This window comes from Crassostrea angulata, chromosome 1 (assembly GCF_025612915.1).
Source record: "Crassostrea angulata isolate pt1a10 chromosome 1, ASM2561291v2, whole genome shotgun sequence".
Lineage (NCBI taxonomy): Eukaryota > Metazoa > Mollusca > Bivalvia > Ostreida > Ostreidae > Magallana > Magallana angulata.
Genome location: NC_069111.1, coordinates 39,652,406 through 39,665,935, shown reverse-complemented (window position 1 = coordinate 39,665,935; position 13,530 = coordinate 39,652,406). Strand labels below are relative to the sequence as shown.

General features: G+C 30.5%; 2 protein-coding genes across 2 annotated transcripts; both read left to right on the top strand.

Moving 5' to 3' along the window:
* Window positions 1-1,010: 1,010 nt before the first annotated feature.
* Window positions 1,011-4,411, top strand: LOC128158207 (uncharacterized). Its single transcript, XM_052820972.1, has 4 exons — window positions 1,011-1,335; window positions 1,927-2,002; window positions 2,239-2,409; window positions 3,105-4,411. The coding sequence occupies exons 1-4, from the start codon at window positions 1,024-1,026 to the stop codon at window positions 3,332-3,334; spliced, it is 789 nt and encodes a 262-aa protein (XP_052676932.1). The 5' UTR covers window positions 1,011-1,023; the 3' UTR covers window positions 3,335-4,411.
* Window positions 4,412-8,437: 4,026 nt separating this feature from the next.
* On the top strand, window positions 8,438-12,198 carry LOC128159947 (uncharacterized). Its single transcript, XM_052823188.1, has 4 exons — window positions 8,438-8,796; window positions 9,099-9,174; window positions 10,141-10,308; window positions 11,969-12,198. Exons 1-4 carry the CDS (start codon window positions 8,485-8,487, stop codon window positions 12,196-12,198), a joined length of 786 nt encoding a protein of 261 aa, XP_052679148.1. The 5' UTR covers window positions 8,438-8,484.
* The last annotated feature ends 1,332 nt before the right edge of the window (window positions 12,199-13,530 follow it).

Below are 13,530 nucleotides of genomic sequence, written 5' to 3'. Positions count from 1 at the left end.
TTAGGATGATAAAAGAAATGTCTGCCGAAATTGTTAAACCCATGATTATTTGGTTGAAGGGGTTATTTTGGTGATACATGTACTCATGTAACATCAGCATAACTTATTTCCGCCGCTGCCTCTAATTTTCTGTTTCTTTTATTAATACAGCAGTCCTTTGATGTTCTGTGACTTTGTCACAGAGGACAGGGGAATAAATAATCACCCCGGCAGCACTCTTGTTTTATCCCATTCATTCTTAATATTTACAAATGAGAAGTTCTATTGTTAAAGTATTTTTTTTTTACTTTTGAAGTTTATAAAGTAAAGTATGTGCAAGATTGGGATCCCAAAAAATAATGATAATATAGTTTGTAGACAAGGTAAAGTGAGGTAATGCTTTATATATTGGTTAAGTTCGATTCTTTTTAACACAAATCCTGTGAAATACAATGCCAAAAAAATTAAAAAATAAACGATAATTGACATGATTTTAACCTTATAGGATATATATATCTTTATTAGAACTGGATATATTTGTATTTGGATATTGTGTCAAATGAAGATACGTAACTGAAAAATGGTTTCTAAGAATTGAATGTCCTTACGTCATCGACGCAAAGAACACCAACATATGGGTTGGATACTACCATAGCTATCTTTGATTGGCTATATGTAATTCAGGGACATTGGAAAAAGGATTCTGTGATAAGCAAATTCTGGGAAAACTCTCATGCAGTAATTGGACCCAATAATTAATGTTTTGTTTAAACTGAGGTTAGTCAACATTTCACACCAAATACAAATCTTAATTGACATTCCTAATGCCATAATTTTCTCTACCGTAATATTAAAAGTAAATTTAAACATTATTAATTGTCTAACAATACCTACTTTTAAGTTTTCATAGCAATCAAATTAAAATACCGTGGTAATACAGAGCTTGTAAATACAAAGATTGTTGTAAGAGTAATCAATACATTTATTAAACATGAAACGAAAAGGAACTTAGTTCGCATTTGAAAATAATTTGAAATAGAAAACATGCATGTAGTCAAAGAACGGACATCCTTCCTTTTATTTGCATACCTATCCCAATTTATCTCCGTTGCTTCAGTCGCTGATATCGTTATAGATGCGAACGGAAAGTTCTTCAATCAGAGCATTTTCGAAACTTTGGATATCATTGGTATGAAGCAATGTGTAAGAGAATGTCAGAGTAGGGACGACTGTAAAGCGGTCAACTACAAAAGAGACGACCTTCAGTGTCAGCTTCTTTGGACATCTGCCTCCAACTCTTTGGAGTTGCAAATTAATGACAAATACCAATATATCACCATGGAATCTCAGACAACGGTAAGAACATGCACACAAAAGAATAAGAATTTTATAACATCTATTATTTTATGTTAGATGTGGAGATCCGAAAATTCTTTTTGTTTTTTACTTAACCATATCGAAGGAAAACAGTGATTTTTTCATTATCGCGTGCTTCTTTTATATTTATCAATACACTACATGTATGTAATTATGTCATTTAGTTTCGTCTGTTTAATCCAAAATAAATTTGACAGAACATTTGCGATCACAATGTTTTATATAATGAATGTTTCCCTACAAGAACCTACAGAATAGCGAAAATGTTGAATTATGTATTAATGACTTTTTATGACGTAACAGTGATAACTGCAAGTGCTTATCGCATGTCTCTTGGATTATTGTAAAATCTCTGGAGCAATTCTGATAAATTTGCCATTCTTAAACGTAAATATAAGAAATAAACAACAATGGTAAAAAGTTCACCGGTATATGAGCTTTGTTAATAATACGTGATCAAATTTTGTGAGAATCATTCGGGCTTCACAGGAACAACCTAGTTCATATCCCGATGAACTTTTTAAATTGCCGTTTATTTCCATTATATACAGTAGAATACCTCCGTTGTAGGTCCTTAAAAAATGTACCACATCATGCAAAGATAGACGATGTGTACGCCTCTCATCCGGACAGGAGTATTGCGTTGGTAAGGCACATACCCCCAACATTAGAAATGCTCTTTGTCTTTTCTATATATGAAACTTATTATTTTTACTTCTTTTGAAAATCAAGAATGAATATATATTTGCGATAGAAAAAATATTCATGTGAATGTATTTTCGTGAACAACTATCCAAAATTCCTATATCTTTAATTAATATTACTTAGTCTATGACAAAAAATGTTCGTGTCTGTATTAAAAAATTACACTATATGTTAAAGCAAATACGTGCCCGGTGAGCCACAGAATGAACAATGCATTGAAGTTCTGCTACCAAGCTGTTGAAGACAGGGACAATTATGACTTTACGACAGGAATGGCTCACTGTAGGAACATTGGTTCTCGACTTGCCGTCCTACCAACGCTAGACTACCACTGGTACTTGTATGGAGGTAGATAAGGAATCTTTTTTTTAAATTTTGATTATTGTAAAGAAGAATTTTTTTTATTGATATTATAATATTATATCATTTGATGTAAATTTATTTTATATAATATTGTATGATATCAATGACTCAATAACAATTAATTGCTATGATTCAAAATTAAATAATGTAATAATAACCATGCATAACTAAAATCCGCATATATAAAACTTAATGAGAAAATTCAGGCTGTCATGTCATAAGGCTACAGTCCTTTATAAACTAAAAACATGCAATTTACAGCGCACAAAACTTACGGTAGTTTATGACTATTTAACATAATTTTTCTACACATTTTGTACAAATATCTACTGTTCATTTAACAACAGATATCGTCTCTTAACATAAATATAAGTGTTGTAAATGTTTTAAGTGTAAAACATTTAAATTTCTCGACTTTCCGAGATTAGTGGGAGTGATTAAGAAAAAGTGTGAGATAAGTTAAGTGATAATATTAGAAGGCATATGCCCAAACAATTGTTTGATATGAAGTATTCTTGCTGGGTCTCTTTTTTGAGAGAAATCAAAAACTGGACAAGGAATTTTTTTCTTTAACACCAATGTCAAGGATGCTTGCCATATCACTTAAAGTTTCATCAATTTTTTTTATGAATCGTTAAATAATCAATAACGTGTATATATCTCTAAGTATATTTTTCCAGACATCCAGAACTCTCTGCTACAAAACAACAAATACAGAGTGGGTGGATTCTTTAATGTTACGATCGGAGAATGGCAGTGGATAGACGGGAGCTTGGTGTTTGATACAATTGATAGGACCCTCACTGATGTAAATGACGACGAAGGAGAGTTGCTCTGGCACGAGCTAGCTATTTTTAGAGACTTTGACATAGGGAGAACCGAACGTTTGCTGTGCGAAAGGATAATTTAATACATCGACCAATAATATGGTACAACAGATATCAATGTAGAGAGTAGATGCCATTGATGACAAGTTAAAAAAAAATTGTATTTCTATTTTAAATGTGTGATTCTATGTACTGTTTACATTTTCGCCCTGCAACACTTAAAGCAGTTTTGCCCCCTCTTGAATTTGCCAAAAGCAAAGTTGCTTTAAAGTAGATAATTTGAGACATTGGATTTCGCCCAGTCTTCATTTCCATGAATTCGCCTACTACTTACTGGTAACGAGGACAGAATGGGCGAAAATATTTTAGGACAAATATTTCCCTGCATACCTGCATACAATATACTTTTAAAATCTTTTACATATGTGTCTAGTATTATTTCAAAGATAAGTAAGCCTACAATATGTCAATATTAAAGTTTTCAATTTACGTGTTTATAAATGATTAACTATTTATTCTTGAGAACGTTATCGTGAAACTAGCCGATAAAAATGTTTGTAAAAAAAATATAATTTCGAATGTATGAACATTGTTTGCTTTTTAGATTGTCCTCTTAACCTGGACAAGTTCGGTATTGCTGTTAGTTCATAGTTTGATTTATCTCACGTGCATATCCGTTCTAAATACCTAAAAAGGATACTTAGTATAGAACCCACTAAGGTTTTGATTGCAAGCTTCGCACGATTTTGTAATGATATTATATTCTTAAATGTTATATCTTATTATAAAATACCATGCACCTATTTTGCTGATAAAGGCTATTTTTGAAATGATAGATATGCTTTAAACTGCAATGAAACATATGACAGTATATTCATTAAATGCAATGACAAAGAATATTTACTGATATTTTTAAGCTGAATAGACCACGACAACGAGAGGCCAATATGTACCTTTGCCTAGCAACCCATTTATAAATGTATATGATATATCTCGGGGTACATATGTCAACACATTAACACATCGTAATGAATTGATCTCAATGTATGCAGAAAATCAAATCTTTTATGCAAGGCGAAAAAAAATCTTCAAAAAGCTAATAATAAATCTATGAGATTTTTAGTTACAAAATTTATTGTAATCTAATTAAACGATGCACCTAACTGTCCGTGCGACCAATAAAGAAAATCAACAAAATTTATATCAAACAACAGTTTTTATCGGTTCAACAACGCTCATTTTCCTTAATTTCAGACAGGATATTGCTGATATATTTCACCTCGACAAAACTCAAATTGATCAGTTTTATACATTGATTGCTACATGCAATCTTTTGACGCCGTGATCGTTAAAAACAGTTCTTTAAATAAGCAAAATCTATATCCACATTTCATGTTAAGGATTACGTTTACTCAGGGTTTGAGATTTCAAAAAATATTTTTACAAAGTTCAATATCTGAAGTCCAAAGTTGTTTTAAGGTGGAATATCCCTCTAATAAGAGAGATAACTTCTGTAGAAAATAATCTCACTTTGTTTCTGTTAACTCACAATTATTAAGGCATGTAGCAATAAGGGAAGCAGTGCTGGACCCCAATCTATGTTGGAAGGCGACATTTATTTAATATTCAATTATAAAAAAATAAAAAGGAAATTTGAACCAAACGAACTAAACCCAAACTTTTGGCAAGTAAACAAAAGTTGAGAAAACTTTCACCCAAAAATGTAAGAAGCGAATTATATTTATCAAAATTTTAATGAGGCAGTGTCTACATGTATACCCTTCCCCCTCCCCCAATGGATTAATTTTATTTTTAGAAATATTACTAAATTTCATGTACTAGTTCAGTACATGAACAGTACGTGTTTGATGTTTTAGGTCAGAGAAATCTGGATGAAATTTTGCCCTCTCTCCCCATTTATAGCTCGTTCACAAAGAGGAATGAATTATAATTGAGGAAAACGTGACCAAGACAATTGCAGACTCTTGACTTAATTATCATCGTTTGAAACATAACATTTGAAATGTTTTAAATTGAATATGGGTTTTCTTATCTGTGAGAGCAGATATGGGACAACAAAATTAAAACAAATAATAATATTCCATTTTATTCAAGACAATATATCCCTATATTGAGATCATACCAATTACTGGAAGATCATTCATTTGATCCCCTTTTTGTGTTATAAATAACAAAATGCTCTTACAACTGGTTTACATTTTTAGCATTTCTAAAACATATTGATCCATTCACATGAACTATCTTATACAATATCTTATACAAATTTAAAAACAGAAAACATTTCTGAATAATTAGAAACTGTGGCAATTTATCAAGTACTGTATGTGAAATATGTATGTAAAACCTTCAATAGTCTATGATAAAGAAAGATAACTCTTGCTAATTGAAGCAATTTGTGTTACAAACCTATGCAACAAAGTGCTATTCTGAACTAAAAAGCACCGCTTCATTATGTTTTCTAATATGAATTGGCAATGTATATAACTATATATTATTTTCATATACATTTAATATTTTTAAATTTACGCTGCGATGGTAAAATTTTGCTTTTTCTATTCACTATGTCTAGTTTTCTTCATAACATGATTAGACACATTATCAATTTACGAAAAATCTAGCAGCGCTTCATCACTTCAACTCTGTTTCATCTGAATCTATTGATATTGACTTTCATGAAAATCAAAATGAATTTAAAAAAAAAAAGATATGGTAAAATTAATAGCAGAGGGATATTTCACCTTAAAAACAAAAAATAACAACGTTATTAACAAACATCGATATCCATGATTTGTTTATTTGAGGAAGATATGCTCCGACAAAGGTAGATTAATATTGAAACAGAGGAAATTCGGACTAATTTTTTTTCATTTTCTTTTTTTCTCTTAAATTTTGATCATTGACCTTATATAATGTTAATGTCAACATAATACAGACAACAAAAACAGTTTTAGGCAATCAATGGTTTGGAGCTCCTATTAGTCAGTTTTTTGTAAAACTCGGTCAAAAATGGGTACAATTTTGGAAATTGATAGAGGAAATTCGGACTAAATTAAACTTTAAATATTAGCTTAAAACGATTCAGTAAAATAAAAAATTAGTAAAGCTATTCGTATTTCATCATTTCCCAACCTACAAATTGTTTTATTATTTCTAATAATTACAAAATAAAGAAAACCTTGAAAATGGTGGACAATTTTGACAAATTTTGACAATTTTTTCAAAAAATATTCAGAGGTCACTAGCAGAAAAAGTAGGTCATTGACCTAGTTATTTGAAAGTGAAAAATAGCATCACAATAGTGGGCTACAATGTAGAATAAGTAGTTTTTCGTTCCTAGTAGTGGATTTTTTTTCGCCCCTGAGTAGACGTAATCCTTAAGGTTTATTTTCGTTTTAATGAAGAATTTTAACAGTTTCATTTATAAATGAATGGACTTGCAAATCCCTTCAACAGTGATTGAATATAGATTAAAGATATTTTTTTGAAATCATTCAATTCGGGAGAAATCTATTGACTATTTAAAGAGTCACACCTCCTTTGCCCTTTAAGTAAAGCGGTAACAGACATTTTATTTTCAAAATATTGATATATTTTTTAAAAATAATAACTTAATGTCTTATCAAATAGTTAAATTTGCATTCAAAACGATTTCAATGAACTATCATGGACTTTTCAATTCATAAATGAACTGCATTACAAATTTGAATTAGGACGTAAATGTACCTAATTTTAAAGCACTGAAAAAAATTAATTTGTTTTATAGAAATGTAAAGGCAATAATTTTTGTTGAAAAATAAGTCAATTATTTAACAAATTCTTCATTTAAACATTACGTCATCACATTTAATTTTACAAACCTATTTCACTGTGTAAATATATATTAGTTAAATTTCCTATTTAAATTAATTAAGTGTTTAATTTCTTAAATAAAGGGCATGTGTGCAGCATGTATTTGTCACTTGTAATCATGCATAAGTTTTTTGTTTGATAAAATGCGTTCAACGTTGCGTAGAATGAAAAATGTATATTATATGTTTAAAATAAGAAAGCAAACAAAATTGAAACACCTTTAATTAAATAAAAGCCTTAGTTTGGGTAAACAATGCGTACACAAAAAAGTACGGCTATTAAGATTTCACGAAAATGTAGCTGCCATAGCTTTGTAAGATTCATATTTATATGTTCTTCGCCAAATTATCATTACTTAGCTTAACTTAATTGATACGACGACCACTAAGATTCATTGCATTACACAATTTTTCCTTCGCGATATACATATTTTGAGAGACTTCGAAAATAATTAATTCAAAGTTAATTGATGTAGTATATCACCAAATTAAATCGTATTATTTTAGTGATTGGTCTAAATGCGTCAAACGCTTAACAGTTTTTTATTTTTTGCTTTACATATTGAGGTGTATGTCCTTTGGAAACTTTCCAGGTGATGTTCTGAATTAAAATCGAAATTCATTATGAAGGACTACTTTCATATAAGTTATATTTCACCTATTTCAATCATTTAAACAATGCTGTTTTTCTGAGAAAATATAATCTCACAGAATTTTATCTGAAACTCCAAATCCTGTAAAAAATTAGGTACAAAAAAGAAAATATGATCAATCGATAAGTTTTAAAACTTAAACTATATACGGAATTCTTTTCAGAACATTTTGAAGAAATTTTATTTGATGTTATCTGTCATTTTGAGACATTTACATGAAGTAAAAAAAAAGGTTTCTAAAATTCGCATGTCTTGGCGTCATCAACAAGAGCACTGACATGGATTTGATATATACTCAAAGGGTTATCATTGATCGGCTATGGAAATATGGGACACAGACAAGGACGTTTTTGTGCTTGCATCAATATCTGGCAAAATCTACGGCACAAGGTGCTCTCTGCAATTATTTTTTTGTTAAAAAAAGAAAGGTAAATATTTTACATTGCAGAATATTATTAATTATCAGTCCTAACACCATAATTTTTGCTACCGTATCATTAAGTTATGAATTATTAATTTTCCAACAAAACCTACCTTTAATTTTAAAAAGCAATTAAATTGAAAAAAAAAACACTGTGGTAACAATGTACATCGATGATTGCTGTAAAGCGAAGTCCGTAAACATTACATTTACTATAAAATAAAACGAAACGAGGAATTTTTAGCAGTTTGAAAATAATTTGCATTTGAAAATTATTTGAAATTGAAAGCATGCCTATAGCCAAATCATGGACATCCTTCCTTTTATTTGTATACCTGTTCCATTTCATCTCCATGGCTTCAGCCGCTGATATCGTTATAGATGCGTACGGAATGTTCTTCAATCAGAGCATATTCGAAACTTTGGATATCATTGGTATGAAGCAATGTGTAAGAGAATGTCAGAGTAGGGACGACTGTAAAGCGGTCAACTACAAAAGAGACGACCTTCAGTGTCAGCTTCTTTGGACATCTACCTCCAACTCTTCAGAATTGCAAAAAGATGATAAATTCCAATATATCACCATGGAATCCCAGACAACGGTAAGAACATGTACGAACAAGAATTAAATTTTTCTGACATCTAAAATTTCATGCATTTTGAATAGGTACAAACCTGTAAGATTCTTTCCTATTCCAATTCCTACAAATGACCTTAGTGAAGTCAAAATCTTTGCATACTCAAAAGTACGACATTCAGTAAATAATAGTTCCTAGTCTCCTAGTCCTAGTTCCGTCTAAGTCTACTCCAAAGAAAATCTTCAACAGAACTTTTGCGATCACAATGTTAGTACACATTCGCTTTGGTATCTATATTAAGTAAAACTAAAAAATTGCATTTTTAGGTCCTTAAAAATTGTACAACATCATGCAAAGATAGACTTACTGTACGCTTCTCCAGCGGACAAGAGTACTGTGTAGGTAAGTCAACAAGATTTTACCAATCTTGTTTAGAAGACGAATTATGTTTGAAAATATTGGAAATGGTTAAAATTTTATGCATGTACATATAGGTGGAACTTTTGGAAGTTTTTTCACAAAAATGGCAAATGACTAATACGATCGTATATGAAATTTTAAGATCTAAATGATTGTTATTGACCACCCATGAAACCTTTTTATAATAAAATTATATTTTTTGTGTTTTTGTTAATGCCATGCACGTCACGAAATAATAAACAAGTCGAATTTGCTTTTCTGTAAAATAAGACTGCGTGGATAAAATGTCGAGGCGTATGATATGATATTTACACAAAATATTGGCGAATAAATTATGGTAAAATTAAAAAAAGGTATTATTTGCAAATAAAATAGAAAAAAAAGTATCGATGCCTTTTATAGATACTGATGAACGAAGAGCAAAACCACTGAGCATGATCGCGGGAAATCAGAGTTTTTGTTTGCTTACTTACTATCATTTATAACGGTATAAATGCATAACATTTGTTGAATTGTAATTATACAATTAACTTAAAAGGGAAAACACAGACGTCATAATTTTTCAAGGGAAGTGTATACGTCCCCAATCGCTCACACATTCCGTTTTTTTTGGTTTAATTTGTTTTGTTTGTACTCGTATATAGCATGAAGTTATTTTTACCCTTGAAACAATAAAGGAATTATGAAGGTGTTGACCTTTTACCCTTTTTTGTATATGTTTAAAATTAGCTGTCAACATCAGGTGATAGATTGATATTAAAAAAGATGCATCACTTTCTTGTCAGAAAAATAATTAAGATGTATATCTTTGTAACGCAAACAAATTCAGCATAGTAATTTAGCAAAAGATACATGTATTATTTTTAAGTAATCAAAAACATTCGACGGCTATTCATAGTTGACTCAAACAATAGCGTATATAACTTTAAAAAACTTATTGCATTATAGCAAATACGTGCCCGGTGAACTACAGGATGAACAAGACATTGAAATTCTGTTACCTGGCTGTTGAAAACAGAGATTATGACTTCACGACCGGAATGGCTTACTGTAGGAACATTGGTTCCCGACTCGCCGTCTTACCAACGATAGACTACCACTGGTATATGGTTGAAGGTAGATAAATGACATCTTTTTTTCTTCTAATTGTTCTTGATTTCAGTTACTGCAAAGACAAAATTAATGACCAGTTTAATTTTCTTGCTTTTAGGTCTTGCTCCATTCATCATGAATGATATTAAATTATTATAGCAGTTATCATATTGCAATTTAATGTGAATACATGTAAAATGATTTTTAATTCTTTCACGTAATTCCACATCAACATTTTGAGTCTTTAAATATTTTCTTCTGCACTGCAACATTATTTCAAAGTTCTATGATAGACAAATGCTCTTCATGTTTGAATTCAAATTTTTGCTTTTATCTTTATCTATTTCCTAAAAACTAAATAAAAACCACTGATTTTCATGCAAGTACGATATTTTAGAATTGATAACTTTGTGGCTGGGGATGAGATCAACATTGATAATATCCGTGCCAAGGGAGCTAATATAATCAATGTTGCCACACTCACCATTTCTTTGTTATATGAAGAAACAAACCAAAAATCAAGAATTGATTTGAAAACTGATAGTCGTAATTTTCTCAGATAGCGTTTCCTTTTGCGCAAAATCTACTTCCAAAATAGCAAGACACACCAGTATAGAACAGTCAACATAATAATTACAATATTGTTGTGTTGTGCATGTACTGTGCCTAAATAGACTTTAGGGTTTGATACATAGTGGACGAGCCTCCCCGGTTCAGCTCCGGGTTGTGCACTATGTATCAAAACTCTGACTACTATTTAATCATAGTACTTGCACAACACAATACTGTTACTAGTATATATATGTATTTACAGTTTCAGTGTCTTTGTCTGTGATAATTATAATTACAAATCTACATGTATTTTGTACTGTACAGTCTAAAATATTCAAATGACGTATTGTTGGGACAAAGGCGCGGTTTGCATAATCAAAAGAAATGAAAAATAATTTTATCAATATTCTAATAATTAATCGTACAATTGCTGAGAAATACTGTTCAATTATTGCTGTTTTTGAGGTCAATACAATGCTTAGAGGCGAGTTGAATTTTGTACTTCTAGGGTATATTTACCTAATTATACAACTCTGCAACGAATTGATACAGCCATATATTAAATTGAGTGTTATTAAGCAATGTTTTACTTTGAAGCCATAGCCGAACAAATTGAGAAACGCGTTGTTTCTATTGTACAGAAGATCAAATGATATATTGACCTCCTAGGTCACGTGCAGTTAAATTTTTTCGAGATAGGTGGATATGAGCCAATTAGAGAGCTGGGAATTAATCAATCAGATAATAAATAAATATAGGTAATAAGGAAGCATTCTTTGAATATTTTAAGTTGATAATTTCGGTCTGGGCATGATCAAATCTATCATAAAGCTCTTCGGGTTTTGTTTGATTTGATCACGCGCCGACCAAAATTATCACTTCATAATACTCAAAGAATGATTCCTTTTTCCTTAAATACCCAGTCGACTACGTGGCTACACCTGATTTTTGCGATGCTTGTATGTGACAAAATTAATCGGCGATAAGGCTCTCTGAAAATCTTTCAGATAAAAAAAAAACAAAGCCTTGTTACTTACACTCAATAATGACCAATTAGATGAATTCATACTGTGTTGACTTACGTTCCTTTGACATACACAAGTTTCACCAGAGGTTGACTTTTTTTATCCAGAGTATCAGAACAATATGTTAGAAAATCACAGATACAGAGTGGGTGGATTCTTCAATGTTACAATCGGAAAATGGCAATGGATAGACGGGAGCTTGGTGTTTGACAGAATCAATAGGACCCTCACTCGGGTCATTGACGACAGAGAAGAGTTAGCCTGGCTCGAAGGCGATATTCTAAAAGACTTTAGTACTGGAAATACTGATTGTATGTTATGCGAGAGAATAATCTAGTGCACGTACAATGACCTGAAATTTGTTTAGGAGATATTAATGGCGCCTTGTGAAAAGTTTGAATAAACCCTCTGTTTTCCCATTCAAAGATGTTGTTTACTCAGGGTTTGAGATCTCAAATTCGGATTCTAATAAAGTTCAATGTCATGAGTAAAATTTGTTCTAAACACAAAATGTATAAATGAAATGATTATTATTGACATAACATTCGATATCTTCAGTATTTTTTGGAATTAGACTCAAACAAAATTTGACTTTCAGCAAAACAGGGAAAATTCAGACTAAATTTTTAAGATTTTGTTTTTCACTGAACTATTTTTGGTAGTACTATAATATCTAAAGGTAAGATATTATTTGTTAGTCAACATAATTTTGCATATTTTCTGCTGGTTTTATCTTACTTTCTCATTTAGATTGTCGTATTGCACACAATACAAAACTACTGAAAATGCTCGAAAACAATAAAAGACACCATATCTCAAAATTTTGATCATTGACCTCGTATAAATTTTATGCCAGCAGAGTAAGGTCAATATACTTAGTGTGATACTATAAATGTTTTAGCATTATCATCATTCATTTTTTTGTTAAATTGAATAAAAAATGGTAAGTTTTTAAAAAATGATAGAGGAAATTCGAACTGGAATATTCGTAACAAAATGTGAATTAAAACTTAATGCTTGGTATCTAAATAGTGTCACTGCCATTCATAAACTGTATTTCATTTTTAAAAGTGTTTAGCAATTTGCAATATTTTCAGAATTAAGCAAATATCAATCACAGTGCAACATTTTTTTTGATTTTTCTTAAATTTTCAAAAAATAAATGGCTTTTAGCTCAAAAGTAGGTCATTTTTGAAAGAGAAAAAACCACAATAGATGGTTTTTCATCATCAACAGTGGACATTTTTTTCATTCTGTTTAAACGTAATCCTTAAATTGTAAGATTCATCAAAGCATCTTGTATTAAACTGTTATTCTGTAAATATATATGATATGTTACGACTCGGATTTTCCTGGCATATTCAAATGTACATGTAAGTAATACCTGGTAGTATCTTTGCTTTTATTTTGTATGTTTATTGATATTCATATTACTTGTATAAGTAAGTATATCAAAAGTTTCATAAAATTTAATACGAAACCAGATAACTCTGATATTTGACGAAAAGATAAATGCAGCGTTATATCAACGAATATCAGTTCAAACTTTATTAATACCGAAAAATAACACCATCTTTAATCAACAGGATAATATGAGGTTTCAATTTGTTGTTCACATATCTACATAGCATAATACAAATAAGTATCATTTGCTATCTGTTATGGTTTT